Genomic DNA, 27,176 nt, shown 5'->3' with positions numbered 1-27,176 from the left:
CAGCTGGATACCCTGGAGTGAGAGGTACAATTGTCAAGGACCTTTTCCTGGGTGTTGGCCGGGGGCACTCTGGAGGGCGTTCAGAACCAGTTCCCACCAGTGCCGTGTGGCCTCGGGGAGGCCGCTCAGCCTCTCTGCCCTCAGGGTCCTTGGCCGTGAAGTTGGGCAGTAAAACGGTCCTAGAGTCACTGTGAGGAGAAGCGAGACGAGGCACGTAGAGCTCACAGCAAAGGCCTCAGTCAGTAGTAGTTAGCATTGTTAGTCCTAACCTGTCTGCAGAAACACAGTGAATGTAGGTCTGGAAACCGCCTGCTGGTTCTCGCTGGAGCCCCGTCTCCTGAGGAGACGGCAGCTGAGCTCTGGGTGCCCAGCCCCGCAGAGCGCCCAGAGCCCGAGCGACTCACCTGTTGACTTACTCCGCGGTGCCGGGGAAACCAGCTTCTCCCAGTCCCGAGGATGGGAGACTGGAATACACACAAATGTGAGATCACTAGTTTGTCCTCCTCCTCTGTCCCCCGATGTGTCTTTATCAAAAGGAACAAGAAGCCTCATGCTCAGCCTTGGCTTCCGTAATGGAGACGTTGCGTCGCATCCCTGGGTGTGGGACCCAGAGATGGTTGTGGAGGCGGGAAGGGCAAGACGGTCCTTACGCGTTCCCGAGACCCAGGAGAAGCTTGAAAGCAACTTGCCGACGTTTCTCTGGGAAGCGGCTCCCGTCCCTAACCAGTCTGCGGCCTTCTGTGCCGGGGACAGAAACGGAGCAGGAAGGCGCACGAGCTGGAGCCCGGGGTGTTGGCGAAGCTTCATCAGCCGCCCGCCGGTGCCGCAGGGCCTCGTGCTCATCCTGACCCAGCACCATGTTTCCCCTCCTGCGTGGCCGTCTCCTCACTCAGCCGCACGCTGGGATGACCGTCAGTTTAGAACAGAAGTTGCTGCTCCTCGGACGAGGATGGGCATGGACAGCCTGGGTCCTCTGCCATACTGCCTTGCTGTCCGCACCTGTCGTGGGGTAACCTAAGAGTGTGACATCAGGGACTCTGAGACTGTCACGTGGTCTATGCCGGCAGTGTTGGGGGCAGGGGAGCTCTGGCAGAGCCGGGGTTGGGCGTGTGACCCCCAGGTGGGTGAGTGACTCTGGCAGAGCCGCCCAGTGTCCTATTGGGCCTGAGGTTGGGGGGGTGAGTCTGTAGCCCCCAAACACTGGTCAGCGGGATTCGCAGCAGAGTCCGTCCAGCCCTGGCTCACTTACCTGGCGACTCTGACCCTGAGCATCTGGACAGACCTCCCCATTCTGCACGAGAGTGTGACCTGCCAGAGCCCCGAGGCTGTGGGGTCAGTGCCTGTGACTCTACCCTGGGGCCCTCGGAGGCACAGGACAACCGGCATCCATCTCAGGAGAGAGGGTCTGGCGCTCGCATCCCCACACACTCCATCCGTCTGACTCCGTCTGCTGAGCACAGCTCTCATAGTCCTTAACCACCCCCGGCAAGATGGCCACACACTGTGGTTCATCCGGGCAGGCCTCTCCCTCACACACGTCCCGGGTGGGGTGCTGGACCCTGCGGCCCCCCTGCCATGCGGCCACTTCAGCACAACAGTGATGAGCTGATTCAGAACATGAGCACTTGGCATTTTTGGCTTAGGCTTTTTTCTTCTACGTTGAGATAGATGGTTCTCCGTATTAAAGACTGCACGAGAACCTAGAACTTGTTATTTTTTCTGTCCAGTGTCCTCTCTCTAATGAACAGAGACTGGATAAAGCACAGGAAATACATAATCAGATGTTTTCAAAGCTGCCGTGCAGACGTTTTTGCCACCTTGCGGGCTATCAAACAAATATCAAGAAAGTTGACTTAAGTCCAGCCATACTGATAATTGTAGCATAGACATGGATTAAGCCCTCCAAATGAAAAGCAGAGATGTTCAATTTTTTTAACTTTTTAAAAAACTCATTTATTTATTTTGAGAGAGAGAGAGAGAGAGAGTGGGAGTGCACGTGCACATGAGCAGGGGAGGGGCAGAGAGAGGGGGAGAGAATCCCAAGCAAGCTCTGTGCTGACACAGAGAGATCATGACCTGAGCTGAAACCAAAAGTTAGACACTTAACCAAATGAGCCACTCAGGCACCCCCAGAGATGTTCAAATTAATAAAAACAGAAAACAGATAACCATATTCTACTAAAGCCAAAACACATGATATTAGAAAGACATACATAAGTTGGAAGTAAAAGTATGGAAAATATACACAATGGAAACTCTAAATATCAGAAAGCTGCTGTGAGGACGTTAATATTAATCACAGTACACTTCAAGACAATTAGCATTATCAGAGATAGAGGATTTTATAACAACCGAATGATCAATTCATTAAAATGACATAAAATCTTTTCTATGAGCCTAATGTCAGCACTTCAAATACATAAAGCAAAAATACGGGGCGCCTGGGTGGCGCAGTCGGTTAAGCGTCCGGCTTCGGCCAGGTCACGATCTCGCGGTCCGTGAGTTCGAGCCCCGCGTCGGGCTCTGGGCTGATGGCTCAGAGCCTGGAGCCTGTTTCCGATTATGTGTCTCCCTCTCTCTCTGCCCCTCCCCCGTTCACGCTCTGTCTCTCTCTGTCCCAAAAATGAATAAACGTTGAAAAAAAAAAAAAATTTAAAAAAAAAAAAATGCAAGAATACTAAAAAGAGAATTATGCAAGTCTACAATCATTTTTAGAGATTTTAACTCTCCTCTCTCAGTAACTTCTTATACAAATAGGTAAAATAACATTAAGGATATAGAAGATTTGAACAATACCATCAACAACTTAACCTAATTGATATTGATAGAATGATAGTATCTAAAAACTGCTGAATATACATTATTTTCAAGTGTACATAGAATATTTCCCGATATAGATCATGTGCTGGACCATAAAATAAGTCAATAAATATCAAAGGATTAAAATCATACAAAGAAAGATAAAGGAAAAGAAAGCTTTAGATCATTATTCCTCAGAAATATAGAAGTAAAAATTATAGATAAATTTTAGCAAGCAAATCCAACATTATATGAAAAAGCATAATACATGATGATATAAGGAGATTGTTTACATATGAAATTAGTCAGTGTAACTCACCATATTAAGAAAAAGGAAAACTATATGATAGTCTTAAAAGATGCAGAAAAAGCATTTGACAAAAGGCATCATCAATTCATGGTAGAAATCTACAACTAACATCACACTGAATGAGGAAGGACTGAATGCTTTCTACCTAAAATCTGGAATTAGACAAGGAGGTCTGCCCTTGCCTCTTCAGTACTGGGGGTTTTAGCTAGTGCAGTAAAATAAGAAAAAAAATAAAAGGCATGCAGATTACATGACCACCTTTGCAGAAAATTTGATGGAATCTACCAAAAAAGCTACTGAAACTAGTAAGTGAGCATAGTAATGCCATAGAATACAAAATCAATGTACAAAAATCAATTATATTTCTCTATATAACCACAAAAAATTAGATATTAAAATTCTGAAAAGTTACTTACAGTAGCATCAAGATTGTGAAGCAATTAGAGAGAAATCTAAGCATATGTGTAAGGATTTGTACACTGAGAATTAAAAAAAAACATTGATGAGAGTAAAGAAACTCTAAATTAATGAAGATATATATATACCATGATCATGTGTCAGAAGGCTCAAAAGTGTTAAGGTCCCCCATACTGATGTATAACTATGACAGCAAAGTACAATCCATAAGAAAAAAATTGATAAATTGGACTTCATAAAAATTAGGAATTCTCTTCTTTAAAACATAATGATAAGTGAATGAAAAGACAAGTCACAGGCTGGGAAAAAATATTTGCAAATAATACACCTGAAAATACTTTTCTCTACAATGTATAAAGAACTCTCAAAACTTGTTAAAAAGAAAGAGAGGAGGGGCGCCTGGGTGGCGCAGTCGGTTGAGCGTCCGACTTCGGCTCAGGTCATGATCTCGCGGTCCGTGATTTCGAGCCCCGAGTCGGGCTCTGGGCTGATGGCTCGGAGCCTGGAGCCTGTTTCCGATTCTGTGTCTCCCTCTCTCTCTGCCCCTCCCCCATTCATGCTCTGTCTCTCTCTGTCCCAAAAATAAATAAACGTTGAAAAAAAAATAAAAAATAAAAAAAAAAAAAGAAAGAGAGGAGCAAATAAAGAATTGAGCAAAAGATTTGAAAAGACACTTCACCAAAGAAGATAAATGGGTGGCAAATAAACTCATTGTAAAATGTTCAACATCATTGTTTATCAGGGAAATAAAAATTAAAACCATGAGGAGATGCCATCACATGCCTACCAGAATGACTGAAATTTAAAAGACTGAGCACACCATATGTTGGCAGTGGGGTGGAGGGACTGGAACTCTCATATTCCGCTGGTGGGAACGTAAAACGGTGTAGCTACTTTGGAAGCATTTGCAGTTTCTTAAGAAATTAAACATATGCTGCTCCATGATTTAGCCATCCCACTCGTGTCCAAGATACATCAGAGCTTTGTCCTTTCGGAGACGGTATGTGAATATTCATAGCAGCTGTAATAGTAATTGCCAACGACTGGAAAAACGCAAATGCCTATCAACGAGTGAATGAATAAACAAATTGGGTTTGATCGATAAAGTGGAATGCTACTCAGAAATAAAAACGAATGAATTACTGATGCATGCCATAGCATGGGTGACTTTCCAAATTATGCTGACTGAAAGACAGGGAAAAAGTACATACTTTTATAATTTTATTTATACAAAATTTTACAGAATACGAACTAGTGTATGAGTTGCAGGAGGAAATCTGTCGTTGCCTGATGACGTGGGAGTGGAGGGCAATTGGAAGGAACTGTTAGGGGACGAGCACACTCCTTGGGTGACAGTTATGTTCGTTGCTTTAACTCTGGAGATGGCTTCATAGGTGTATGGTTGTGTCCGCATAAATGTGTACTATTTATTGTGTGTCAATCACACCTTAATAAAGATGGAAAAGAAAAAGATGAGCAAGCCAACACAAAATGTGTAAAAGTTTTTAACGCTTTATTAAAAAAGATATACAAAGGCCAGTGAGGGCATTAAAGGTGTCAAATATGATTATTCTTTGGGGGAAACACAGCATAACACGCTGAGGAACTACTACTTTGTGTCCATTAGATGGGCCAAAATTAACAAAAAATAGTATGATACCACTGTTACAGCCACCATTTGGCAGTTTCTTTACAATCGAACATTCATCTGTCTGTGACGTAGCGAGAGAAAGGAAAGATGTGTTCACAGGAAGACTTGCATGCAGCTGCCCATGGCAGCAGCTTCCTAACAGCCCCGGACTGGGAAGCAGCCAGGCGTCCACCAGCAAGCCCGTCTACTCCTCCATTTCTGAAGAGGTGCCGCCTGAGGAAATTGAATTTGGTGACTCAGGTTCCCTCCTGCCCTCTTCTTAGCTCTTCCACTGGGAATAGCATGTGCAAAGGTGCTGAGCTGTGAGGACCGTGGCCACGACATTGTATCTGAACCACATCTGTGATGCTCATTTGATCTAAAAGTTGCCTTCCCAAGCTATTGTTTCTCCTGACCTTCGGTGGGAAGCTGGGATCGTACGGTAGAGCTGTTCTTGGGGTTTGTGCCCGATATGCAGGAAGGGGTTAATCATAGTGACTGTGAGTACCACCCCCACTCCCTGGTAGGCCCAGCCCTCTCCACTTACCGAGGCTCCAGTCAGCTTGGGGCTGAGCTTCGTGGGCAAAGCAGCCTGTGTGTCACTCACTTGTTCATCTGCTCACCCAGGAGGCGGAGCATCTGAGGTGTGACAGTCGCGAGGGCTGGAGATCAATCCGTGACCTCACGGGGAGTGATCACGCACCGACAATCCCTCCCAGACCCCTGCCCTGTTTATTTCCTGGGTCCGTGTTTCTGCCTTCCATCCTGCTGAGCCCCGTGCCAGATCCTGCAGCCGGCCTTGCCCTTGCACAGCTGGCTTGCTGGTAGGAGAGGTGGTTGTGTAGACATACACAGGAAGCCACAAAGAAGCTTTGTGAGAAGTCGTTATTCATTGTTTTTCTTTAGTGTTGCATTCTGTATGGGCAGAAGGCATTCTCCTTTTTCTTTCTGTTTTTGATCTCACGTCACCATGTGTGAGAAGCTACTCAGGCACTCTTGAGAGACGTTCACCTCTTCCATCGGGACTCTTTGGAGCTGATGGGACAGACGGACAAAAAGCCACAGCCTCGTCATGTCAGGCTGCATTGTACTTTCTGTAGACTCACGTTTACGAGGATGAGAAGTTCCCTGAGACCTTCAGTTTGGAGAGGGACACCGAGTCTGAGAAAGATGGAGTGAAAATCGGAACCCTGAGATTCTTGCCCAGCCTTTTCATGTTTATTTTTTAATGCCAAATGCAAGCCCACCGAGGTTACTCCCCCAAACTCTGCGGAGCAGCAGACGGACTGCAGGGCGAGCCTGCTCCTTTCTATAGCGCAGCCTGAAACCAGACGCCCAGGGCTGTGTCCCAGCCTTGGTTCTCACTTGCCAGAACTCTATCGGCTTCGTATCCAAAAAATGCTGTAGTTTGTGTACACCATAGGCTTTTGAGAGGATCAAAAAGAAATAACACCAAAGAACAGCCTGGCACCAGCACTCAGAAAACAGGACCCATTTTGTGATTGTGATCCTGATGTCCTCCTGGTGGTTATATTAGCCAGTGGGCCTCTGATTTCATGCCTGGTGCTTATCCAACATGGGTAGAAAATGGATCACAAGTCTCTGCTTCAGTCCATTCCTTTTGCCTGTCACTTGCTGAGTCTGGGGCTGTAGGACAAGGTGCAGACCAGAAGGACAGCACGTGCAGCAGAAATGACAGAAAGAAGAGGCAATGTGGGGGGATAGAGAGGCGAGGCGATGGCGCTGGCTTCATGTCGTCAGCTGTCTCTAGAGCCATTCCAAGCTAGCATGGCACAGTATCGCTGTAGATACCCATCACTTACAGTCCACACCTCGTGTTGCTGTCAGCTTTCTGCGTAATTCGTTGATCCTGAGTTTAGAACTTAACATCTTTTCAACTACGTAGCTTTTGTGAACTCTGTAAAAAGTGTTTGGAGACTGGTTTTTCTAACTGAAAGTACTACGTCTCAGCTGCAAAGAAAGATAGACCAGTGTCTGTCCCTAAGCTCCCCTGAAGGCAAACATTTCTTTTGTTTTTCTTTTGTCTTGACGATGCCGTCAGTAAGAATGACACCTCCAACCTATTCCCTGCACACGGGGCAGGCTGGACACTTAGAGCCTGAACACCTTGGCAGGACATCCTTCTCTCTGTGTTGAGGGGTAGGGAGGGGGGAGTGTCGGAGGGAGAGAGGGAGGCTGAAGTGGGCGAAGAAAGGAGGGAGAGAGGGAGGGGGAGGGAAGGAGAGAAAGAGGGAGAGACAGGAGTGGAGAGGGATAGAGAAAGAAACAGAAACAGAGAGACAGACAGAGAGAGACAGAGAAACAGAGACAGAGATAGAGGGAGAGGAAGAGACTTGATGACTCCCCCGAATCATCCTCCATGGCCTGAGCACAGAAAGGCACAGAGAAGTAATCCCATCTCTACATTAACGAATTGCAGGTGGAGGGTTCCTACGAGGCTCCCAGATCTGGCCACATCCGATGGCATTATGGGGTCATCTCATCAGGAAGCCTGTGGACAGCCCCATTGCTGTGTGTTTCGTCACCGGCAGTAAGCATGTCTTGATCAATGTGCTTGTCAATGCTGCCTTCAGGCTGTGAGACAACCAGGAGAAAATGTTTGTTCTGTGGTCAAAAGATGACCCAATTTGAGTTTCCTAATTTGTGTTGGATCCTTGGCATAAGAGAATATCTGATAAGCATTAGTGGCCAGTGTGCAGACATGAGTCTCCTCCACTCAGTGTTTGTTTGCACATGGGGCTCCGAGGGCCCCGAGGCCTTCCTAGCAGTCTGAACTCCTAATTTTACAGTCTGGGGCTGGAGTGGGCAGACTTCCATGAGAGGAAGGAGGCCTGGCTTTTAGCTCTGGTCCCCTGGTCCTGGGGAGGCTGGGGGTATAGGGAGCATCCATGGCTGTTTCATTGTTTGGCAGATAGGGGTGCAGTGCAGCCTGCGGCTCTTAGGAAGTGTGTCAGCTGCCTCTAGGCGGCAGCCCTGATTTCCCCTCTTCCTTCCCAATTGGTATCACTAAACCTCTTTAATAATATGCTTTCAGTTATAGTTACATACGTCTGTGACATAACCCCCATTGCAGTCTGCAATTCGTTTGAAGACAGGTCCATGTTTGAGACAGTCTTCCCCCACAGAATGTAGGCCAGAGCTTGGCACACCGCATCACTGGTGCTTGGGATGTGCTGATGGCAGTGAGGATGGTGATGGCGGTGAGGGAGGTGACGGTGGTGAGGGAGGTGATCATGCTCGCTCATGGTGACGATATTGATGGTGGTGATGATGTCGGTGGGGATCATGGTGATAGACGTGATGTGACCGCCTACCATTTATCAAACATCTCCTCTGAGCCATGTGCTGAGCACTTTAACTCACCTTTTTGCTCTCATCCTTTACCTGCTTTAAGAAAAAAAGGAACTCTATTCCCAATTTTGAAGGTAGTAAAAGTGAAGTGCAAGGAGCTTGTCCAAAGCTGTGCAGGTTCCACAGAGCTGTGCTGACAGGATCAGGCCAGTCTCCCCAAAGAGCCTTCTTTCCCTGTGTTTTATCCAGCGTAGAAGGTGTGGGTGAGCGGGTGAGCAGACTCTACTTCTCATGTGGCCACACTGCGGGCTAAGGAATGTGCCTGGAGGAATGGAATCTCGGGGTAAATTTTATCAACTGTGGCAGTTCTCAGATGCCTCGTACACAGTGTACTTACATACCAGGGATTCCCACACTAGATTTCTCTAGCATGTGTACCAAGAACCAATGTACCAAAACTGGCCACACCATGTGTTGGGCAGTGGCAAATTGTTATACTTTTAGGCTGCTAATTTCCGGATTGGGGCGACTAAAGTCCTAAAAATTATTCAGCATTATTTTAGGGAACCTGACATCATAAGTTTGTTGAATTGAGGCTTAAAACTTCTTCGGGGGGGGGGGTGGTCTATGCTCAGTTCATCTGTGGACTTCCTCCTGCTTTAAAGAAAATGAAGGCCTAAGGAGGTAAAGTAGATAATAACCCTAACGATACTAGTGGCAGTAGCCATTAACACGCTGTGCCAAGCAGAGTGTTATCATCCCCGTTTTACGGATGACTTGGAGATTAAATACTTCGCTAAAGCAAAGCTCACTAGGTTTGTGAGATCAGAGGTGTGAGCCAAACCCAGGCAGCCTTGCCCCAGAATCCAGCCCCGCCTACTAGTCTCTCCTTCAAGACTTGAAGCCACACAGAAGGAGCCGCCACCAGAATACACTTCCTGCCGATCTCCCACTTCCCAGGACTCCTGGTTATTCGGTGGCACCCTCGCCTGGGCCACAGTGAGCTCCCCTGAGGACACCATCGTGCTGGCCTTCATTTACAGAGGACCTGGGATGATTTGTAAAAACTGATGCTTTTCTATGATTTCTACAGTTTACCTACTGAAATATTCTTTTTCCCTCTTTACCTTAATTTGGTTCACAGCATAAACAGACCCAAAGTAGGTTGTTTATCCCATTCCACTGCACAGGTTTCGTTCAGGAGTGATCCACTGTGCACTGTGTTCAGCCTGGTTTGTCCTTTACCAGGGGCTTTCCAGTTCGACCATAATTAGAGGCTCTTTGAGCAGAAGTCCTCGGTTAGGCTGCATTCATGGCAAAAAGAGGAGAGAGGCTTGTGGGCACATTAATGAGGCATTTGGATGCCTTCCCTAGCCCCCAGCACTATGACCTGACCAGGTGTTCAGAGACAGCCTTTCTGAACGGGAGTTCAGCCTGGGCTTAAGATTGACACTTACACCCAATTTGTGGGAAAATGCTGGAGGGGCTATTTGTGTGGTAGCATTTTATTTTTCTCTCCCTTTCTCTAATGAATCTTCCTTTCTCTTTTCTAAAGGAAAAGCAATTGGTTTCAGCTAGTACTTGGACAACATTAAACAATTTGGATGACAGCTAAAATCACATCATTTTAGAAATAAAAGCAATCTTAGAGATATGTCCAGTCTCCTTCTTTGACAGAAAATTGAGTCTCCAAAGGTCAAGTGATTTGTCCAAGTTCATATGTGAGAACAACAACTTAGAACCCTTATCAACCCTAGTTTTCTGACTTCTAACTTGCTACACCAAAGTCTATCCTGGAAGCCTGAACCCAAATATTTTTGAAAATAGCCAGACTTGGGAGTCTGAACCATCTGTCTTAAATTCAGTGATGGCTGCACATCTTAACTAGATCCGAAGGTCTACTCCCTATTGACTCAACATCGATGTTGTGCCCCAAGCGAGGTGCACTAGAAAATGTGAATGGGCAAGACTTTAAAATTTTATGGTTCGTGGACCCATTCCACACCATGGAGGGAGCTCGGAGTAAGCCTCAAGGACAGCCATAACTTTTCTGAGAATCTCCAGGTTGGAAATTTCCGTGTTTGTCCATGAAATTCTGATGGTTACACAGAGGTAGAACACTGACATTTCTAACACTTTTGTAGCTATTCCAGAGGGGGGGACACCTGGGCCTTGAGGTGTCTAGTGGCAAAACAGTCTGTTTCCTCCCGGGAAAATGGGCTCAATGAATCAGGGGGACTTACAGGTGGAGGCTCAATGAAAGACCATGTCGGTCAGGCCACGGATTTGATGTTACATATAATTGTTAAGAGAAAGCCTGGCAGCTTTGATGTTTCAGAATATTGCTGTTAAAGGAATAGGCTATAAAGGTGATTCCAATAATCAGTAAAGAAAGGAGTTGTCGTGAAATAAAGACGGTAAGACAGGCAATATAGGTGCTTCAATCATGGATGGAGAGATACTTTTGCAACAGTCAACACCAATTCAGGTGATGGAATTGGGCAGACATTTCTCCAAGGAAGACAAGGAGTCCATGACATCATTAGCCATCAGGGTAATGCAAATCAACACCCAGTGAGCGACCACTTCACACCCACTTGATGGCTGTAAGGAAACAGGTGGCCAATAACAAGTGTTGGCGAGGAGCTGTTGAAACCGGATTCCTCACACGTTGCTGGTGGGAATGTAAAACGGTGCCGCCATGTTAGAAAACATTCGGGCAGCTCCCAGCAAGTCAAGTGTGGAGTTACCATACTACCCAGCAATTTCACTTCCAGGCATGAACCCAAAAGAATTGGAAACATATGTCCCCCCAAAACTTGTAGATGAATGTTCATAGCAGTATTATTCGTAATGGCCAAAAATGAGAAACCACCCAAATGTCCACCAGCTGATGCATAAACAAAATGTACTGCGTCTTTAAAACAGTGTTTTCCGGCTGTGGGAAGGCATGCGGCACTGATGTGTGGATGCACCTTGAAAACATCTAAGTGAAAGAAGCCAGACACAAAGGCCGCATGTTGTGCGATTCCATTTATATGAAATGTCTTAAACAGACCAGCCCATAGAGACAGAAAGTAGATTAGTGGTTGCCTAGGGCTTCGGGGAGGAGGAATGGGGATGAGCACAAGGTTCCTGTCGGGGTGGTAAAAAACGTTCTGGAATTGAAGTCACTGTTGATGTTCACACTACTCTGGACATACTAAAACACTGAGCAGGATGTATTTTGTGGTATGTGAATTATATCTCCATAAAGCTGCTATTAGAAAACCACAACAATACAAATATGGGCCATAGAACTCGGTCTATCAGTGGAGTGAAAATTTGGGTGTGCATTTCAGAAATGTCGGTGCTGTTTCATGCCTTGAAAATTGAGGTCAAATGTCCTTTCGACCGGCTGACATGGAGACTCACCTGCTATTGTTCTGATCTTCGGCTCCTGCAGGGTGAGGACCCCCTTGCTGACAGCGTGCTGACCTTCATGGCGCAAACGTCTGCTCTGACCTATGCTCCTGGCCCTGGGGCAGACTACCCTGGGGGCCGCCCGCTGCGGACCCCTGGCAGGCTGCAGCCTGACGAGCTCAGCCCCAAGGTGGATGGCAACGTCAATAGGCAGAAACTGATCGCTGCGCTGGGCGCATATGCAGCTCGGAAGCCCCCGGCGCCCCACGGGGAAGGTGAGCCGTGGCCACGAAACCCACTGCATGCACCGTGGAAAACACCAAGGGTCCTTTCGGCGCCGGTGGAACCCCGGAAGTGGCCTTCGCCTCCAGGAGACCCCAAACTGCCCCAGGCCATGAGCGATGGTAAGTTAGCCTCCACCAATCCCCGGGTTTTTGTTGTTTTTGTCTTTCTGGCCCCTGCCCAGGGCCAGTCCTTTCCACTCTACACATCCTTTGAATGGCTTCTGATGCATCAGCGCTGCCCCCTAGGTCATGGCTGCAGCCAGTGCAGCGAGAGAAAGGGCCTCGGGCACCCTCCTGTGCCTCTGGTGCTCTGAGGAGAGAAGGTGGTCGTATTCATGCCAAGAGAATCCAGCCGTGGTGCTGAAGGGAGAAAAGGGCCCTCCTGGGGTGGAAGGGGCCACAGTGTTTAGACCCTCACCCTCTCAGAATCAGTTTCTTTCATCATTGATGAAGATGCTGAAACACGTTGAGGAACAATGGCCAAGTCTGACCCCAAATTATGCTGGCCACAGAACATTGTGGAAAATTGAACATGAACGCTTTTGGATTCAGCATATGTCATGCCCCAGCACTCCTTATGGTCAGACTCGGGGTCACATTCACATATTTGTCGTTGCTTGACTGTCCCCAGAAGAGCCCAGTCTGACACGGATACCCCTCACGATGCAGTGCAGGCGCCGTGGGGCCTTCAAAGTGACTGAGCCTCAGCACGGCAGCTTCAGGGCTCTTCCATGAGTCACGCCCCGCGGTGGCCGTCCCACAGGGATGCGGTACTTACTGGTTCCTCTGCCTCTGTCAGGTGCAGAGGGTCCCTTGTATTTATCTTCTAGCAGCCTTTTTCAAAGACCATAAAATAGAAAGTGAGATTCTGATAAAATATGATTTCTTCTTTGAAGATATACAAATAATAAAATCAAGCAGATAACAGGTTTTTCTAATTGACCGAGAATCACATTAATGTTAGCATTCTATTTTCTATAAGTGATGCCTTAATTGGATTTGTTCTGACAGCCTTCTTTTCTACATATTGCTGCTTTTCAGCTAAGTAGCTTGCTTGTTCTCTCTCTCTCTCGGTCCACAAAGCCATTATGGCACCTTCTAAATGGAAGGAAAACAAAGTTATAATTACAGGGAGGCAGCGTGTGTGGCCATTACTAATGCTTTCTTCTCCTTCTTGTCTTGGGAAAGAAAGCTGTATGAGAAAGAAGACTGCGCTTGCCTGCGAATTGTTTGCACATAAATACCCACTGGTGTGTCTGGCACTGCTCTGCAGGAGGCTGCTGCTTGGGGGGGGGCACCTCTCTCTCCAGCATGTTCTCCTCTGGGGGTGTTTCTCCTGCGCAGCTGTGAGAAATTCCTTTTACTGGCCCTGCTGCCTTCTGCAACTCCCATAATCCCTAGACTCTGCCAGTGGCCTTCAGCTGCCAATTTGGCCTTCACCTTGTCATTGCCTTTCCCATCTTCCCCGGCTCAGTGTCACCCGGCACCTCTGCTATGAGCACACTGCAGAAAGTCACCGCCAGCCACTGGGTGGTGGCCAAGCAGTGGCCTCTGCTGGGACTTCTGGGCCCTCTCCATGGTGCTGACCGCCCCTTTCCCGTCTTCTGCTGGCTGCCCCGGCTTATGTGACCACCCCTTCCTTCTCTGTCTCCTTTCCCATCTCCCACAATTTAAAACAATCCCTTTTATCAACTACTCCTGTCCTAGCTATTGGCAATGGGAAGCCTCTACGAAAGAGACTTCAATGCACTGGAGAGCCAGGTGTGCTCACAGAATACGACCGGCTCCACGTGTCTGCTAGTGTTCAGGAGCCTCTGTCTCCCCGTCACTTGGTACCTTCCCATTCTTCTTGACGTCCCTTGAGGCACAGGTCTTTGGGAAAATCCTCTTTGATCTCCATTCTCCAATGACCCTTATTAACTGCATAATTTCATTGGCAGTTTTTTTCTGTGCTAACTTGCGATGTTGGTCATCCTTTCATGTATACTGTCTTCCCAGCTGCACTTTATGCTTTAAAAGGAGACATGTAAAATGTCAATCACAAAATAAATAGAGTATTGTTAAATGAATCCTGGGCATGGCATCACTGGGCTTCAGCAAAAGGCAGCTCCTGGCCTTTCCTGCCACTTCTACGCCCCCACCACCTCCCCATTATCAAGTGGTTTCATCATTGTATTGCTGGCAGATGAGAACTCTTGTATAAACCTAACCACAATAGTTTTATCACACATTAAAATTAATAGTAATGTCTTAGTGTTGTGATCTAATCGGCTATCACATTTCTCAGTTGTCATAAATTTTCTTTACAGTTGGTTTTTTTGAAGTTCAAAAGAAGAGCCATTGCCTTGGTGGGTCTGTCTGTTCAGCCCCTTTAGATCTCACAAGGGTTCTCTCTCTTCTTCTTTGCTTGTCTCGTGGGGTTTTCACATTCTGGATTTTGCTGGTGCATCCTGATGATAGCATGTCCCTGGTTCCTGTTTCCTGTGCTCTGTACTTTCTGTAAGCCTGCAGTGTAGGAGCTAGCCCAGCCCAGAGGTCTGACCATGGTGTTAACTGTTCAGCAACGAGGCTTCAGAGGTGGTGACGTGCTTTTCTGTGAGGGGGACACTGTCTTGCTGTGTCTTGTGTTAGCATCAGCAGCTGGGGCCACTCAGCCTCCCTGGCAGACTTCAGCTTGGCTCTTTGAAGTGTTCAATCTCTCAGCAAGATGAGCTGCTACCCCACCGCAGAGGAGAGGCTCCTGGAACCTTGTGCCTTCACCCGAGCACATCTCACAGTCTGCAAGTACATGTTTGTGCCATTGTTTGACAAATGTTTATTTACCCCCCCCCCCCTTGTAGACCATCAGCTTAGGAAGGTGACACATGGCCTCCTTGTCACTGTCCCCATCCCAGCACCCAGCACCCAGCGTGTGCCTGGCAAAGTGTTTGCTGAGTGAATGAACCAGTGGATTCTTCCACAGAAATGGCCTCATTTGATTTTCATGTCACCGTTATAAGGCGGTATTATTTTCAACCTCATTTTCCTGATGAGAAGCTGCAGCTCAAAAGTATAAATGATGGCACTCACCCCCACTGTCAGATCACTTAAGACGAAGTTGGAGCTCAGAAGAGGCAGTCGTAGGACATTTAGATTTAAACACGATTTGCTTTGTCACTCTGGCTAATTGCTCCTGGACTCCAGTTCAAGCAAGCATTCAGCTCCCAAGTTCAGCTTTTTCTGCTTAGTGTGTACAAAAGTATGTTCCTGGCCTCTAGAGGGGGCAGAGTGGAAAAGGTCACTGAGGGGCAGGGGTGTCAGCCGGTGTAGGACGGGTAAAGATTTCTCTTCTTAAATATTTAATGAAAAAGAACGAGAAAAGAAAAGGCCAACTTTCCTCTAAATTTGCAGTCCAGGGGCTTCCTGAAAATAACTCTTGGACTCTTGGACTCTGTGCACTGGCATTTAATTGGTGTTCGATAACAGCAGACACCCGGGTGGGCCATTTCACGTCACTGCCTGAAAAACTGCCCCTACCATTCGGCCACCCTCCTGCGGTCCCTGTGGAATGTGCAGGTGGATTCAGTGTCCGTGAGCACAGAATCCCTAGGCGCAGTCCTCTGCGCCAACCCAGTTGCACCTTGGGAGTGGCAGCCAGAGAGTGGGAAGGGAGGGGTGGAGGGCTGCCGTGCCCTCAGGATTGTCAGCCTGGACAGCTGGCGATCCCAGACGCCCTTAGGGCTGCTACCTGGAAGGGCGACCCTGTGGTCATGCGAAGGGCAAGGAGCTCCCATGTGACACCGAGAAGGCTCTGTCCTTCTGCAGCATGATCGAATCCAGCTTGGGACGCTGTCTCACATGCAGCCACAGGAAGACTCACCCATACCCGCCCCCAGAGAAGTGCTCAATAAATTGAGTTACTGACTCAATGTGTACGGCAGACGTTCATTTGGTAAAAGCTTATCGTAGAAAAGACACCTCTCTCTTCATTTATTTCTTATTTACACCCTATATTTTAAAAAAAAAGCTTTAAAGCAGTGCCAACTCGCAAGAAAGAGCTGTGTGAAATGGGGTGATGGAGGACAGGCGGCAAACCGTGTGCCATGTGTGGATTCAAGCTGCACCGGATGCGGCCTCTCCGGTGTAAGGTGGAGCGCTCCGCTGCCGCCCGTGTGTGCACTCCTCCGTCGATGCTGTTCCGGAATTTCCAGATCAGTTTGAGTAGGGATCAATTTGTAAATGATTACTTGTTGTGCTGTTTACCAGTTGTAAAATGACAAATGGCCACTCTGCAAAACTTGGGCGATAGGTGTGCAGAAAGAAGTAGACAAAAGTCACTTCAACTTACCTCCCGGGTGAGCGCCACAGGCTCGGTGTGCCTTCCTCTGCGGCCGTGTGTGTGTCGCAGTCCCCCTCTGAGCAAGGGGAGCGGGGTGTCGCCGTCCCTTTGATGTGTTCACCGGGTTAGTTCTTCCTCCAGCCTGGGATTAGTCTCAAGCAAGCCCTGTGAATTCCACTCACTCTTATGTAATATATAGTTCCATGCCCACTTTTTACATTAAAGTTTTTAGAAATTGTGGTAAAATACACATGCCCTAAAACTGACCATCTTAACCATGTTAAGTGCACAACTCAGTGGCGTTAAGGACATACATGCTGTTGTGCAGCTGTCCCCACCACCATCTCCAGGACATTGTCCTCTTCTCAAACTGAGACTCTGTCCCCATTAGACACTAACTCCGCTCCCCTCCCCAGCACCCAGTGCCCATCCTCTGCTCTCTGTCTCTATGGACCTGATGGCTCACGGGACCTCATAGAAGTGAAGTCACAGGGCAGCTGTCCTTCTGTGACTGGCTTGTCTCACTGAGCATCATGTCCTCCAGGTTTGTCCATGCTGCAGCGGGTGTCAGGATTTCCCTCCTTTTCAAGGCGGAATGATGTTCCACTGTATGGGTAACACCATATTTTGTCAATCTATCAACGGACGCTTGGGTTGCTTCTTTCTTTTGGCTGTTGTGAATGTTGTTGCTGTGATATATTTAAATTTCTAAAATAACTTTCGCATTGTAAGATTATGATGTGCTTATTTAGAAAGATCCAAGTATTATAGAGTGTACCAAGTGAAATCTGAAGTTTGCTTCCCCACAGCCAGTCCTTCCACGACTACTGTATGCCCAGAAGTAGGCTACCACTCTGTGTGTGTGTGTCCTTCAGATATCCCATCCAAAATCAATGACCCATGCACGTACCCATACAGCTGTGTTTTTAAGTAGAGGCATAATCATCCAACCATCACTGTATGTAGGTACCACAATACATTTAGATCAGTTCTATGTCTCTATACAGTTGACTCTTGAACAGCGTGGGAATTAGAGGTGTCAACCCTCTGTGTAGTTGAATATATGCACTTAACTTCCGACTCCCCAAAACCTTAACTACTAATAGCCTACTGTTGACTGGAAGCCTTACTGATAATACAAACAATTCATTAACACACATTCTGTGTCTTCTGTGTATTCTTGCAATAATGTACGCTGGAAAAAAGGAAATGTTACAAAATATGTTCATAGTACTCTGTACTACAAAAAGTCCATGTGTAAGTGGATGCGCACAGCTCCAAGCTGCGTTGTCCCAGGGTCAACTGCAAGTCTCCTAAATTATATATAGTTTGTTGATCTTTGCTCTTCACATAATAGCACCATTAACATCCTCATGCATAAATCTTTTCAGACCACAGAACCCTGATTATAGTTTTCCCAGCCTCAATAGTCACTGAGTTTTAACAAAGCCTAAAGTCACTCTTTTTCCTTTTTTTAAAGAGACTATTTTTTAGAAGCTTTAGGTTCGCAGCAAAATTAAAGGGAAGGTATAGAGATTTCCCATGTACGTCCTGCCCTCACATGTGCACAGCCTTCCCCATAAAAGAGATCCCCAACTGGAGTGTTAAATTTGTTACAGCTGGGGAACCTGTATGGCCACATCATTATCACCATAGGTTAGGGTTTAGTTAGGGTTCGGTTCGCTCTTGGTGTTTTACATTCTGCAGGTTTGGACAAATGTAAAGTGGCTTGTGTCCACCATTATAGGATCATACAGAGTAGTCACTGCCCTGAAAGTCCTCTGTGCTTCCTCTGTGCACCCATCTCCCTCCCAATCCTCCAACCATTGAAATTTTTACTGTCTCCATTGTTTTGCCTTTTCCAGAATGTCTCAGTGTTGAAATCACACAGTGTGATTTTGTTTTTGTTTTTGTTTTTTACATTGGCTTCTTTAATTTAGTAATATGCATTTAAGGTTCTCCCATGTATCTTCATGGCTTGACAGCTCATTTGTTTTTAGCACTGAATAACATTCCAGTGTATGAATGGACAAAAGTTTAATTTATCCATCACCTACTGAGGGGCTTGGTTGCTTCCAAGTTTTGGCAGTTATGACTAAAGCTGCTGTAATATAAACACACGTGCGGGTGTTTGTGTGGGCATGCGTGTTCAACTCCTTTGGGTGAATTCCAAGGAGTGTGATTGCTGGATCTAGGAGTTTTATATGTTTGTGGTGTACAGTTAGGCTTGTAATACATTTTGAGTTAATTTTTATGAAAGGTGAGGGTCTGTGTCTAGATTTACCTTTTTGCATGTGGACGTCCAGTTGATCCAGCAACATTTGCTGCAAAGACCGTCTTGTGCCGCTGTATTGCCTTTGCTCCTTTGCAAAGATCAGTTGACTATTCTTATTTGGGTATGTTTTGGGGCTTTCCAGATCTATATGTCTATTCTTTCACCAGTACTATACTGTCTTTCTTTCAAGTAGTGTCAGACCTCCAACCTTTTTCTTCCTCCTTCAATATTGGGTTAGCTGTTCTGGGTCTCTTCCTTCTCCATATACATTTAGAATCAGTTTGCCAATATCCACGAAATAAATTGCTGGGCTTTTGATTGGGATTGCATTGAATTATAGATCACGTTGGGAAGAACTGACATCTTGGCAATATTGAGTTTTCCTATCCATGAACATGGAATATCTCTCCAGTTATTTAGTTCTCTGATTTCTTTCATCAGAATTTTGTAGCTTTATTCATATAGATCTTGTGAGTATTTTGGCTAAAGTCATTCTTTCCATTCAAGTCTCAATGATGACAACTAAATTATGGAAACCACCTTAGGGGATGAATCATATACAGTTTTCTAAATAGTTAACTAGAGCCGGTGACAAATAATATGCAGTGTGCCCACTGGTAGAAGCTGCCAATCTGATTCTTGCTCACTGATAATGCTCAAAACCAAACCAAACAGGAAACAAAGCCTCTAGCCAGTCTGTTAGAATTCTTTCTTTATTATCTTGATTCCACACCCTGGGGAGCCCAGACTAGGAATTAGGAGAATTTAGTTAATATTATCGCTCTGCCTTACTTTTATTCTGGGCATTTCTTATGCCAGCTTCTTCCCAACATACCTTGTTATTTTTTCTATTCAGATGTCTTACTGTATTGTAGGTTGAATGGCCAAGGTAATGAGTGTTCTCATCCCCTGCCCCCCAAATCTGTACTAAAATGGATTCTATTGTGTTGGTATGGAATGCTTATAGGGATGGAAGTCTGAAACACTTTCCTTAACTATTGGCTGTGCAATTTCCTAACTCTATGACTCTTAGCAAGTTTACTCATGAATTTGCTCATTTACAGAACACCTGCTGAGCACCAACCAGTCAGATAGTCTTTCTTATTCTCTTCCCTCATTCAAGATAAGAGTGTTGGATACGTATGTTTTGGGGCCTCTTCCTGTTTGAACTTTCCGTGATTGCTAAGACCATTCAATTGCCGGCTGTGTTGTCTGTTTCCCCATTTTGTTGATGGTGGGAGTCCCAGCCTGGGAACTTATACAGGGCAAAAGTATACCCTGTATCCCTCAACCTCAGGAGGGCACTGAACCAGAACTTTTACTTTCATGGTGACAGTGATCGATTATAATAGCGAAAAACCAGATTCAAGTGCTTCTATTGCCCTGGAGAATATATGCCCACAATTTAGGGTCATTTTCACTTGAAAGGAAGTACTTGCTGCCTTTTTCATTTTTGAAAAAATACATTCACATTTGAGTGAAGGCCAGTGTTGCTCTAAATACTTTTGGTTAAAAAAAAAAAAAAAACAAAACAGGACCAAGGGGCATGTGGGTGGCTCAGTTGGTTTTGTCTGACTCTTGATTTCAGCTCAGGTCATGATCTCAAGTTCATGGGTTTGAGCTTCTCGCTCATTCACGTTTTCTCTCTCTCAACACAAATAAATAAACATAACAACAACAACAACAACAACAACAACAACAACAACAACCAGGACCAAATTGACCATTTAATTACTGGAGTAAAGAGGCTGCCTCTCAGAGTCTGCCCCATGAGGAACTGTTGATAAATTGCTGTGCCCTGGCTTCATGCCCTTCCCTGGGGTTTATGAGCATCTTCTAGAACCTACGGAAGAAGGTACCTGTGTTACCAAAGTAGTCCTCATCTCAGTTAAACTTAGTCCCACATTTGGTATAAGATGCCTGAAACCTTTATGTTAGCCTATCACCATGTTGTGTGGCCAGCAAACAGTCCGCTTTCTCCTGGGGGTGGGGGGTGGGGGGAGAAGCAAGAGCAGGGCGGAGGAATCTCTGGGTGTCGCTCTGTGGCTTACACAGCAGGAAGATGGCTCCTCTTGTCTTGGCTTCTGACTCCACCCTGCCTGCCCAGCATCCCTGAAGTGAACACACCTGGTTGGGTTGCTCAGATGTACAGGAAGAGCAGCTGTGTGTGAACAGGGACCTGACTCTGCATGGCCCCATCCCCTGCCTTCCTCCTCGGCTGGGAAACAGCTTCCCTCAACTTCTGTGCCAGCGAAGAGTCACTGTCCAGATTCGAAAGGAACCTGGGGGGTCACGCAATCTGCCCTCACATGAGAAGTATCTTCAATAGCATCTCTGGCAGATGAACTGTCAGCCTTCCCTTAAGTACCTATGAGTTCATTACTTCCCTGTGAGGTCCATTACATGAGAAGCCAGAAGCATTTTCTGGAAAGTTCTTTACACAGAATATTGAGTTGAAATTTGCCTCTCTTACATGGAAAGTGGGTAGAGCACCTAGAGAGGACTTACTGCAACCATTTGTTCCTACCACCTTCCACCAGGAAGACCTCCTGGAACAACACAGAACAAGTGCATCCTCCCTGTCGCCTGCTGACCCTCACATATAATGCCATCTCCCTGCCACATTTCTAACCTGAACATGTCTAGGCCGCCTCCTCTTATCATAAGTCAGTTAACATTCTGAGTGTGCAGACTCCTGTTAATGTGAATTTCAATGAAACATCCTTTAGAAAGCAATCTGACTGCCACCCCCATCACCAACTGAAGTGGCACAATTAATGCCAAACCTAATTTTATTATTTTTTTTGGTTCTTTGTCTCAGTGTTACATGTAATAGAGAGACTGGGTGATGATGATGGTGACAGTGATGATGATGATGGTGATGGTGATGGTGGTGATGGATGATCGTCCTGGTGGTGATGATGGTGATGATTGATAGTGATGATTGTGGTGATGGTGGTGGTGGTGATGATGATGATGATGGTGATGGTGATGATTGATAGTGATGGTGATAGTGATGATGGTGATGACAATGGTAATGATTGTGGTGGAGATGATGATGAAGTGTGTTTACACATGGCTAAATTGTATACTTTCATATATGCATGGTGGTAAAGGCATTTAAGAGCAAAAGCTGTTATACATGAATCACATCTTCATTAAAGCAGTTTTGTAGTGAGGTTATCTGCACAAAATTGCTTATTCTCTAAAGCTTATAACATTTTGTCTGGGGGACCCTATTAAGACATATAATTTCAGTAGGTCAGGCTTGCAGCAGTTGTGCATGTGACTTGATCTCCTACTCCAGGCCTTACATATTTGATGTCCTGACATTTGTGTAATTGCTCTGCTAGAGCCCACTTGGAGCATTGAAAGCTACTTAAAATGTCATTATAAGCTGGCCGGGTCTTGGAATTATATGGTGCAGTTGATGGAACAAAAGAATGTTCCACTTTGATGCGCGTGGTATTTGATTGTGCTCTGTGCCATGGTCCCTTTTCAATCCACCAGGGCTAGCTGGACTTTTAAAAAAGAATTTCTTGATTTCTGTTCATCTTCACATGACTGACAGTGGGTGCCTTTGAGATAAGTCAGTGTGGTTTACAGTAGTGGCATGGGAGATGATTTCTGATATGTGTTAATCGTTCTCATCATAAGCTGCTCAGCCACTCGAATCTACCATTGCATACCTAAGGGTTTTTTTTTAAAGTTATTTTTCACTAATGAAACCTGAAAAGTTTCTTTTTTAGATGAGAGGGACAATGTTTGGAATTATATTGTAGTATTCCATTTTGAAGGTGGATATTTCTTATTACAATCATTCTAAGAGATCCACGGAAAGTCTCTCCTGATCTCTGGTCTTTATCTTAAAGATAACGAGTTTTATCATGCGGTCATCCATTCCTGTTCTTTTCCAGATAATGAGACTAGACTGAAGGAAGCGACAGAAAGAAGAGGTATGGCACAATACGAGTTTCTCTGAGTTCTTAAATGTTGGGACAGATTATTAGCAGAGGAGCACAATTCCACGTTCACTGTATTGATTATTAGAAATGTGGTAGACAATCTACACGCTTTATTTTGTTTTCACAGTAAACCCTTCAAGTGGGAATTACTGCCTTCCCACCTCCCCCATCTTCCGTACCCCGGATTCGTTTTTCCACAGCCCTTATCAGCACCAGACATTCTATGTATTTATATTTTCAATTGCTTATTTTCTTTCTCTTCCAGTATGGATGAATGTTTCATGAAAGCCAGGGCTTTGTTAACTGCTTTATTCCCGCACCTGGGAAGTCGCTGGGCATAGAAAGTGTGCAATAAACACTTATGGAAGGAAGGAAAGAATGGAAGAGTGGAGGGAGGGAGGAAAGAGGAGAGGAAGGAATATCCCATCTCTTGAACTCTCCTGTTTAAATGTGAGTGTCTCTGGGAGGCACAAATCACTCACGGATTATCAGTCACCTTAATGAGACCTAGAATGAGTCACCCGTACTATGGGCAACAGAGACGCTGCCTGAGGAGCAAGCCGGGTGGGGGTGTGTAGGGACACAAGGGAGGGGGCATTCGGACATGTGGGGACAGGACCAGACCGTGGACTCATACACAGAAGACGGCACGAGGGAGTGAGGGATGCAAACGTTGCCACACACAAGCGGGGACGTGAGAATCTAGCCTGCTTCACAGCTTTGTGCGAGGCCGGTTGTGCGAGGCCGGGTTGCTGTAAACCAGGGTCGGAATAATCACCGTGGCAGTTCTTGTACTGCTTTACACTGCACGTCCAGCACGGTAATCCCATCGGGTTGTGCTCCTCCGTCTGGAATTGGACAGTGGCTGGAGACAGTGGGGCCCTGAGAAGAAACGTTCCGCCCAGGTAGACAGGAAGCCTTGGCTCAGGGGCTTCACTTGGTCTGAAATGTTGTCACAGGGGAGGTAAGAGATGTCCTCTGCCTGCTGCTGTTGGCTGCAGAGCGGGGTGGGGCAGGGATTCCGTGGTTGGAGCCCTGTTAGCACACACACCTTGGCTCTGCCAGACGAGGGTGGTGTGAGAGACTGGGGCAAGCCTTTGGTTGGCCACGGTGCTTGGGAATGGAACGTTTTTGTCCAGTGGATTTCCTGGTGAAGTTTGCATTCACCAGAGACACATTTTTGATTCAACACTTGTTAAAAATTTCTCACACATGTATCGATCCGTTTCCTGCCTCGACGGATGTCGGGGGCGTCGTGGTGTGCACCCAGGGGCCTTGTGCACAGGCAGCAGCAGAGCACTGTGACGGGCCTCGGCCACCTGCAGCCTGGCTCCTACTTTTAGGTGCCTGCCCTTTCGCCCCTTTTATGCCATCGTTGCAGCCCCGCAGACAGACCACTTAGAGTGGGTGTGTTTATGCTGCCACAGGCCTAATAAACAGCAAAGACAAAGACTTGTGCTTACTTTTTAGCTTAGGTTATTTTTTCATGTTTTTTTTTACTGATTTTCTACTTAAAATATATTCTTGACGTTTTTAATGAAAAAGTTTTGCTCAGGGTAACTCAGACCCCAAAATTTATACAGTAAGATTTTTTCTCAAAAGATATAAATTGGGTTTATCTTTTTTAAAAATGAGTAAATTAATTGGGTTACCTTCATTAGAAATTAATAAGAATTTTTAAAACTTTTTTAGTAAAAACTAAGTTTTATATTCTTATAGTTTAAAAGTTTTATAGTTTGTTAGATCTAAGTTTGTCAATTTCATTGTTAATTTCTGAGGGTAAAATGTAGGAGGTAATTTACAAGTAGATTTAAAGTTTGGAGGTTGTTTGGTTGAATTTCAGGAAAGACATTTGCCTGCAGATGGGGTAATAACTGACAGTTTGGGGAGCATGTGAGCTCAAATACTTGTCTGTTTTAGGAGGAAAATGGAATCAGTTTTTGGGTTGTGCTGTCATTTGATGTTCTTGCAGGGTCTCTGCAGTTGGTCTGTCCCATATGTTGAGTTTGCTTAATACTGTCCAGTCATCAAGTCTCTCTGGCTGTGTGAGTGTGAATCGTATTGTAGCTGTGAAGCAAACCATGCCTTTAATTCTCTATTCTTCCTCATGGTGATTCGTACTCCTAGGTTCTCAACACAAGGAGTGCCCAATACCAGTTAGTGAAGTGAATAGGTGAATGGATGGGTGGATGGGTGGATGGGTGAGTGGGTGGGTGGATAAGTGGGTGGGAGATTGGATGGGTGGGTGGGTGGATGGGTGGGTGGGTGCATATGTGGGTGGGGGGGTGAGAGGTAGGTGGGGGGATGCATGTATGGGTGGGGGATGAGAGGGTGGGAGGGTACGTGAGTGGGTAGGAGAGTAGATGGGTGAATGGGAGAGTGGATGGGTGGGAGAGTGGATGGGTGGGTGGGAGACTGGATAGGTGGGTGGATGTGTGGGTGGGAGAGTGGGTGGGTGGGTGGATGGGTGAGTGGGAGATTGGATGGGTGGGTGGGTGAGAGGGTTGGTGGGTGGATGGGTGGGTGGGTGCATATGTAGGTGGGGCGGTGAGAGGTGGGTGGGGGGTGCGTGTATGGGTGGGGGGATGAGAGGGTGGGAGGGTGGGTGAGTGGATGTGTGGGTGGATGGATGTGTGGGAGGGTGGGTGGGTGGGAGAGTGGATGGGTGGATAGGTGGGTGGATAGGTGGGTGGATGGGTGAGTGGGTTGGTCGGGTGGAGGAGCGGGTGAGAGAGTAGATGGGTGGAGCCTGGGGTCTGACTTTAATAACTGAGTTTCACACGTCTTTAAATGCACATGAATACTTTGGCAAAGAACCGTCTCACAAAGCGCAATCTTACATTGAATGTTGAGCCAACTGGGAGGCAGCATCACTTGGCACAAGTAAGCGTTCTGGGGCACACACGGCGTGTTCTCTGCTTCTTGCTTGCGAAGACGCTGAACCGTAGCCGGAGCTCAGCACGGACACCCCAGCCTCTGTGTTCATGATGGGTCGTGAGGGATGAAAAGCAGTGGAGGTCTACATGACTCGCGACCATCAGCGCCTCATCATGGTCATACTTAGAGTTGTCACTCGCGGTGCTGCCCCAGGGAAGTGCTTCTCAGGCCTGGCTCACTTGTTCCCATTTTACACAGAAGGGAACTGAGCACCAGTGAGAGTAAGAGGCTTGCCCCGACCACACCCTGGGAGTGCCCGTGGGGAGAGGAGTCCATACCCGCGTGGGCCGGATCTGTGTGTGCAGCCTCATCAGCTCTCAGCTCCCTGAAGCAATGTTTGGACACGCGTAGCACTCTTTCTCCTAAGTGGCAGAGTGCACGCTTCCCCCCCAAACCCCCAGAAAGGGGTCAACTTTTCTTCATGCAAATCTGGCTCAGCAGCCCCGGGGGCGGAGCACCATAGGGGCCACATAGTGACTGGTGAGAATTTTAACTGTGTTCTTAGAAACCAAAGTCTCAGCTACACCTATCACCAAGAAAGGGGAAACCCCTGCAGATTCCAGAATTGTGAGGCTTGAGAAAGTGGACAGGAATCCAGTGCTGCCCGCAGTGGGGTTCACGGCCGACACCGGGCAGTTGCCTGTGCTAACGGGTCCACGCAGAAAGCAGACACGGCCTGGCGCTGTGCTCCTGTCTGCCTCTGTGGGTGAGGCCCCTGCGCTCTTTCCTCCTCCTGGGCCAGCGCTGTGCCTGCCGGTCCCTCAACGCCGTGGGCCCCGCGTCCGTCTACCCCTGTGTTGCACGAGCGGTCGAGTCTGCATGTGGCGAGTGACTGTGGTGTTTTCATGCCGCGGTTTCTGTCAGGATTGTTTCTCATTGTCACCGTGATGAAAGGAAAGGCTGCTGGAGTGGATTTGGCAAACGTGGGTCACCGTGGACCTTCTTTTTTCTGCAAGTGCCTTTTCAGAGCAGACGCTTGGCTTCTGTGTTGGTGCGAGGGCAGGGGCCCTGCTGAATCATGAGCACTGAGAACTTCTCATGCCTGTTGGCGGGCAAGAGAGGGAAAGTGCTGCAGGGAATTAAGTGTGCAACTCTAGTTTAGTTCCCAGAGATGGAAATGTTAAAAAATACAGAAAGCCTAAATTTCTTAATTTGTAAGAAGCGGGGAACGATGCCCCCCCAACTTAGTTCAGAGGGTCGCCTGAATGAAGCCATGGGAAGTGTGAACTCTCACTAGGTCACTGCTCTTCGGGAGCAAAGTCATGAGAATAATCATCTTACATGAACCTTCACTTGGGAACCAGTGACACATTTAACCAGCATTAAATACTCCGGAAAAAAGCCAGCCCCCCGCCCCCACGTCAGAAACAGGACTCCATTAAACGTTACGGTTACGGAGTGAGATTTACGTATCATGAAGTGTGTGGATGCCGAGCGTATGAATGAGTGTGTTGACACGTGTGTGCACACGTAACCAGTGTGCCATTAGACATCCCCATCGTCCCAGGGAGTGTCTTCCTGCGCCCG

The 27,176-nt window shown here is 46.8% G+C and overlaps 1 protein-coding gene and 1 long non-coding RNA gene across 6 annotated transcripts in view; one reads left to right on the top strand and one right to left on the bottom strand.

Moving 5' to 3' along the window:
* PTPRN2 (protein tyrosine phosphatase receptor type N2) overlaps positions 1 to 27,176 on the top strand; it is an 809,741-nt gene that overhangs the window by 306,554 nt on the left and 476,011 nt on the right. For all 5 annotated transcript variants that reach the window (XM_045496335.1, XM_045496337.1, XM_045496333.1 and 2 more), the window contains one exon: positions 11,914 to 12,274. In XM_045496335.1, coding sequence (XP_045352291.1) covers positions 11,914 to 12,274 — 361 coding nt within the window. The remainder of the gene's footprint in view (positions 1 to 11,913; positions 12,275 to 27,176) is intronic.
* On the bottom strand, positions 5,023 to 6,331 carry LOC123607190. Its single transcript, XR_006716699.1, has 2 exons — positions 5,704 to 6,331; positions 5,023 to 5,390 (listed from the first exon to the last, which is right to left on the bottom strand). It is a non-coding gene; the product is annotated as an uncharacterized LOC123607190 (long non-coding RNA).

Source organism: Leopardus geoffroyi, chromosome A2, assembly GCF_018350155.1.
Source record: "Leopardus geoffroyi isolate Oge1 chromosome A2, O.geoffroyi_Oge1_pat1.0, whole genome shotgun sequence".
NCBI lineage: Eukaryota > Metazoa > Chordata > Mammalia > Carnivora > Felidae > Leopardus > Leopardus geoffroyi.
This window is presented reverse-complemented; position numbering and strand designations above follow the sequence as displayed.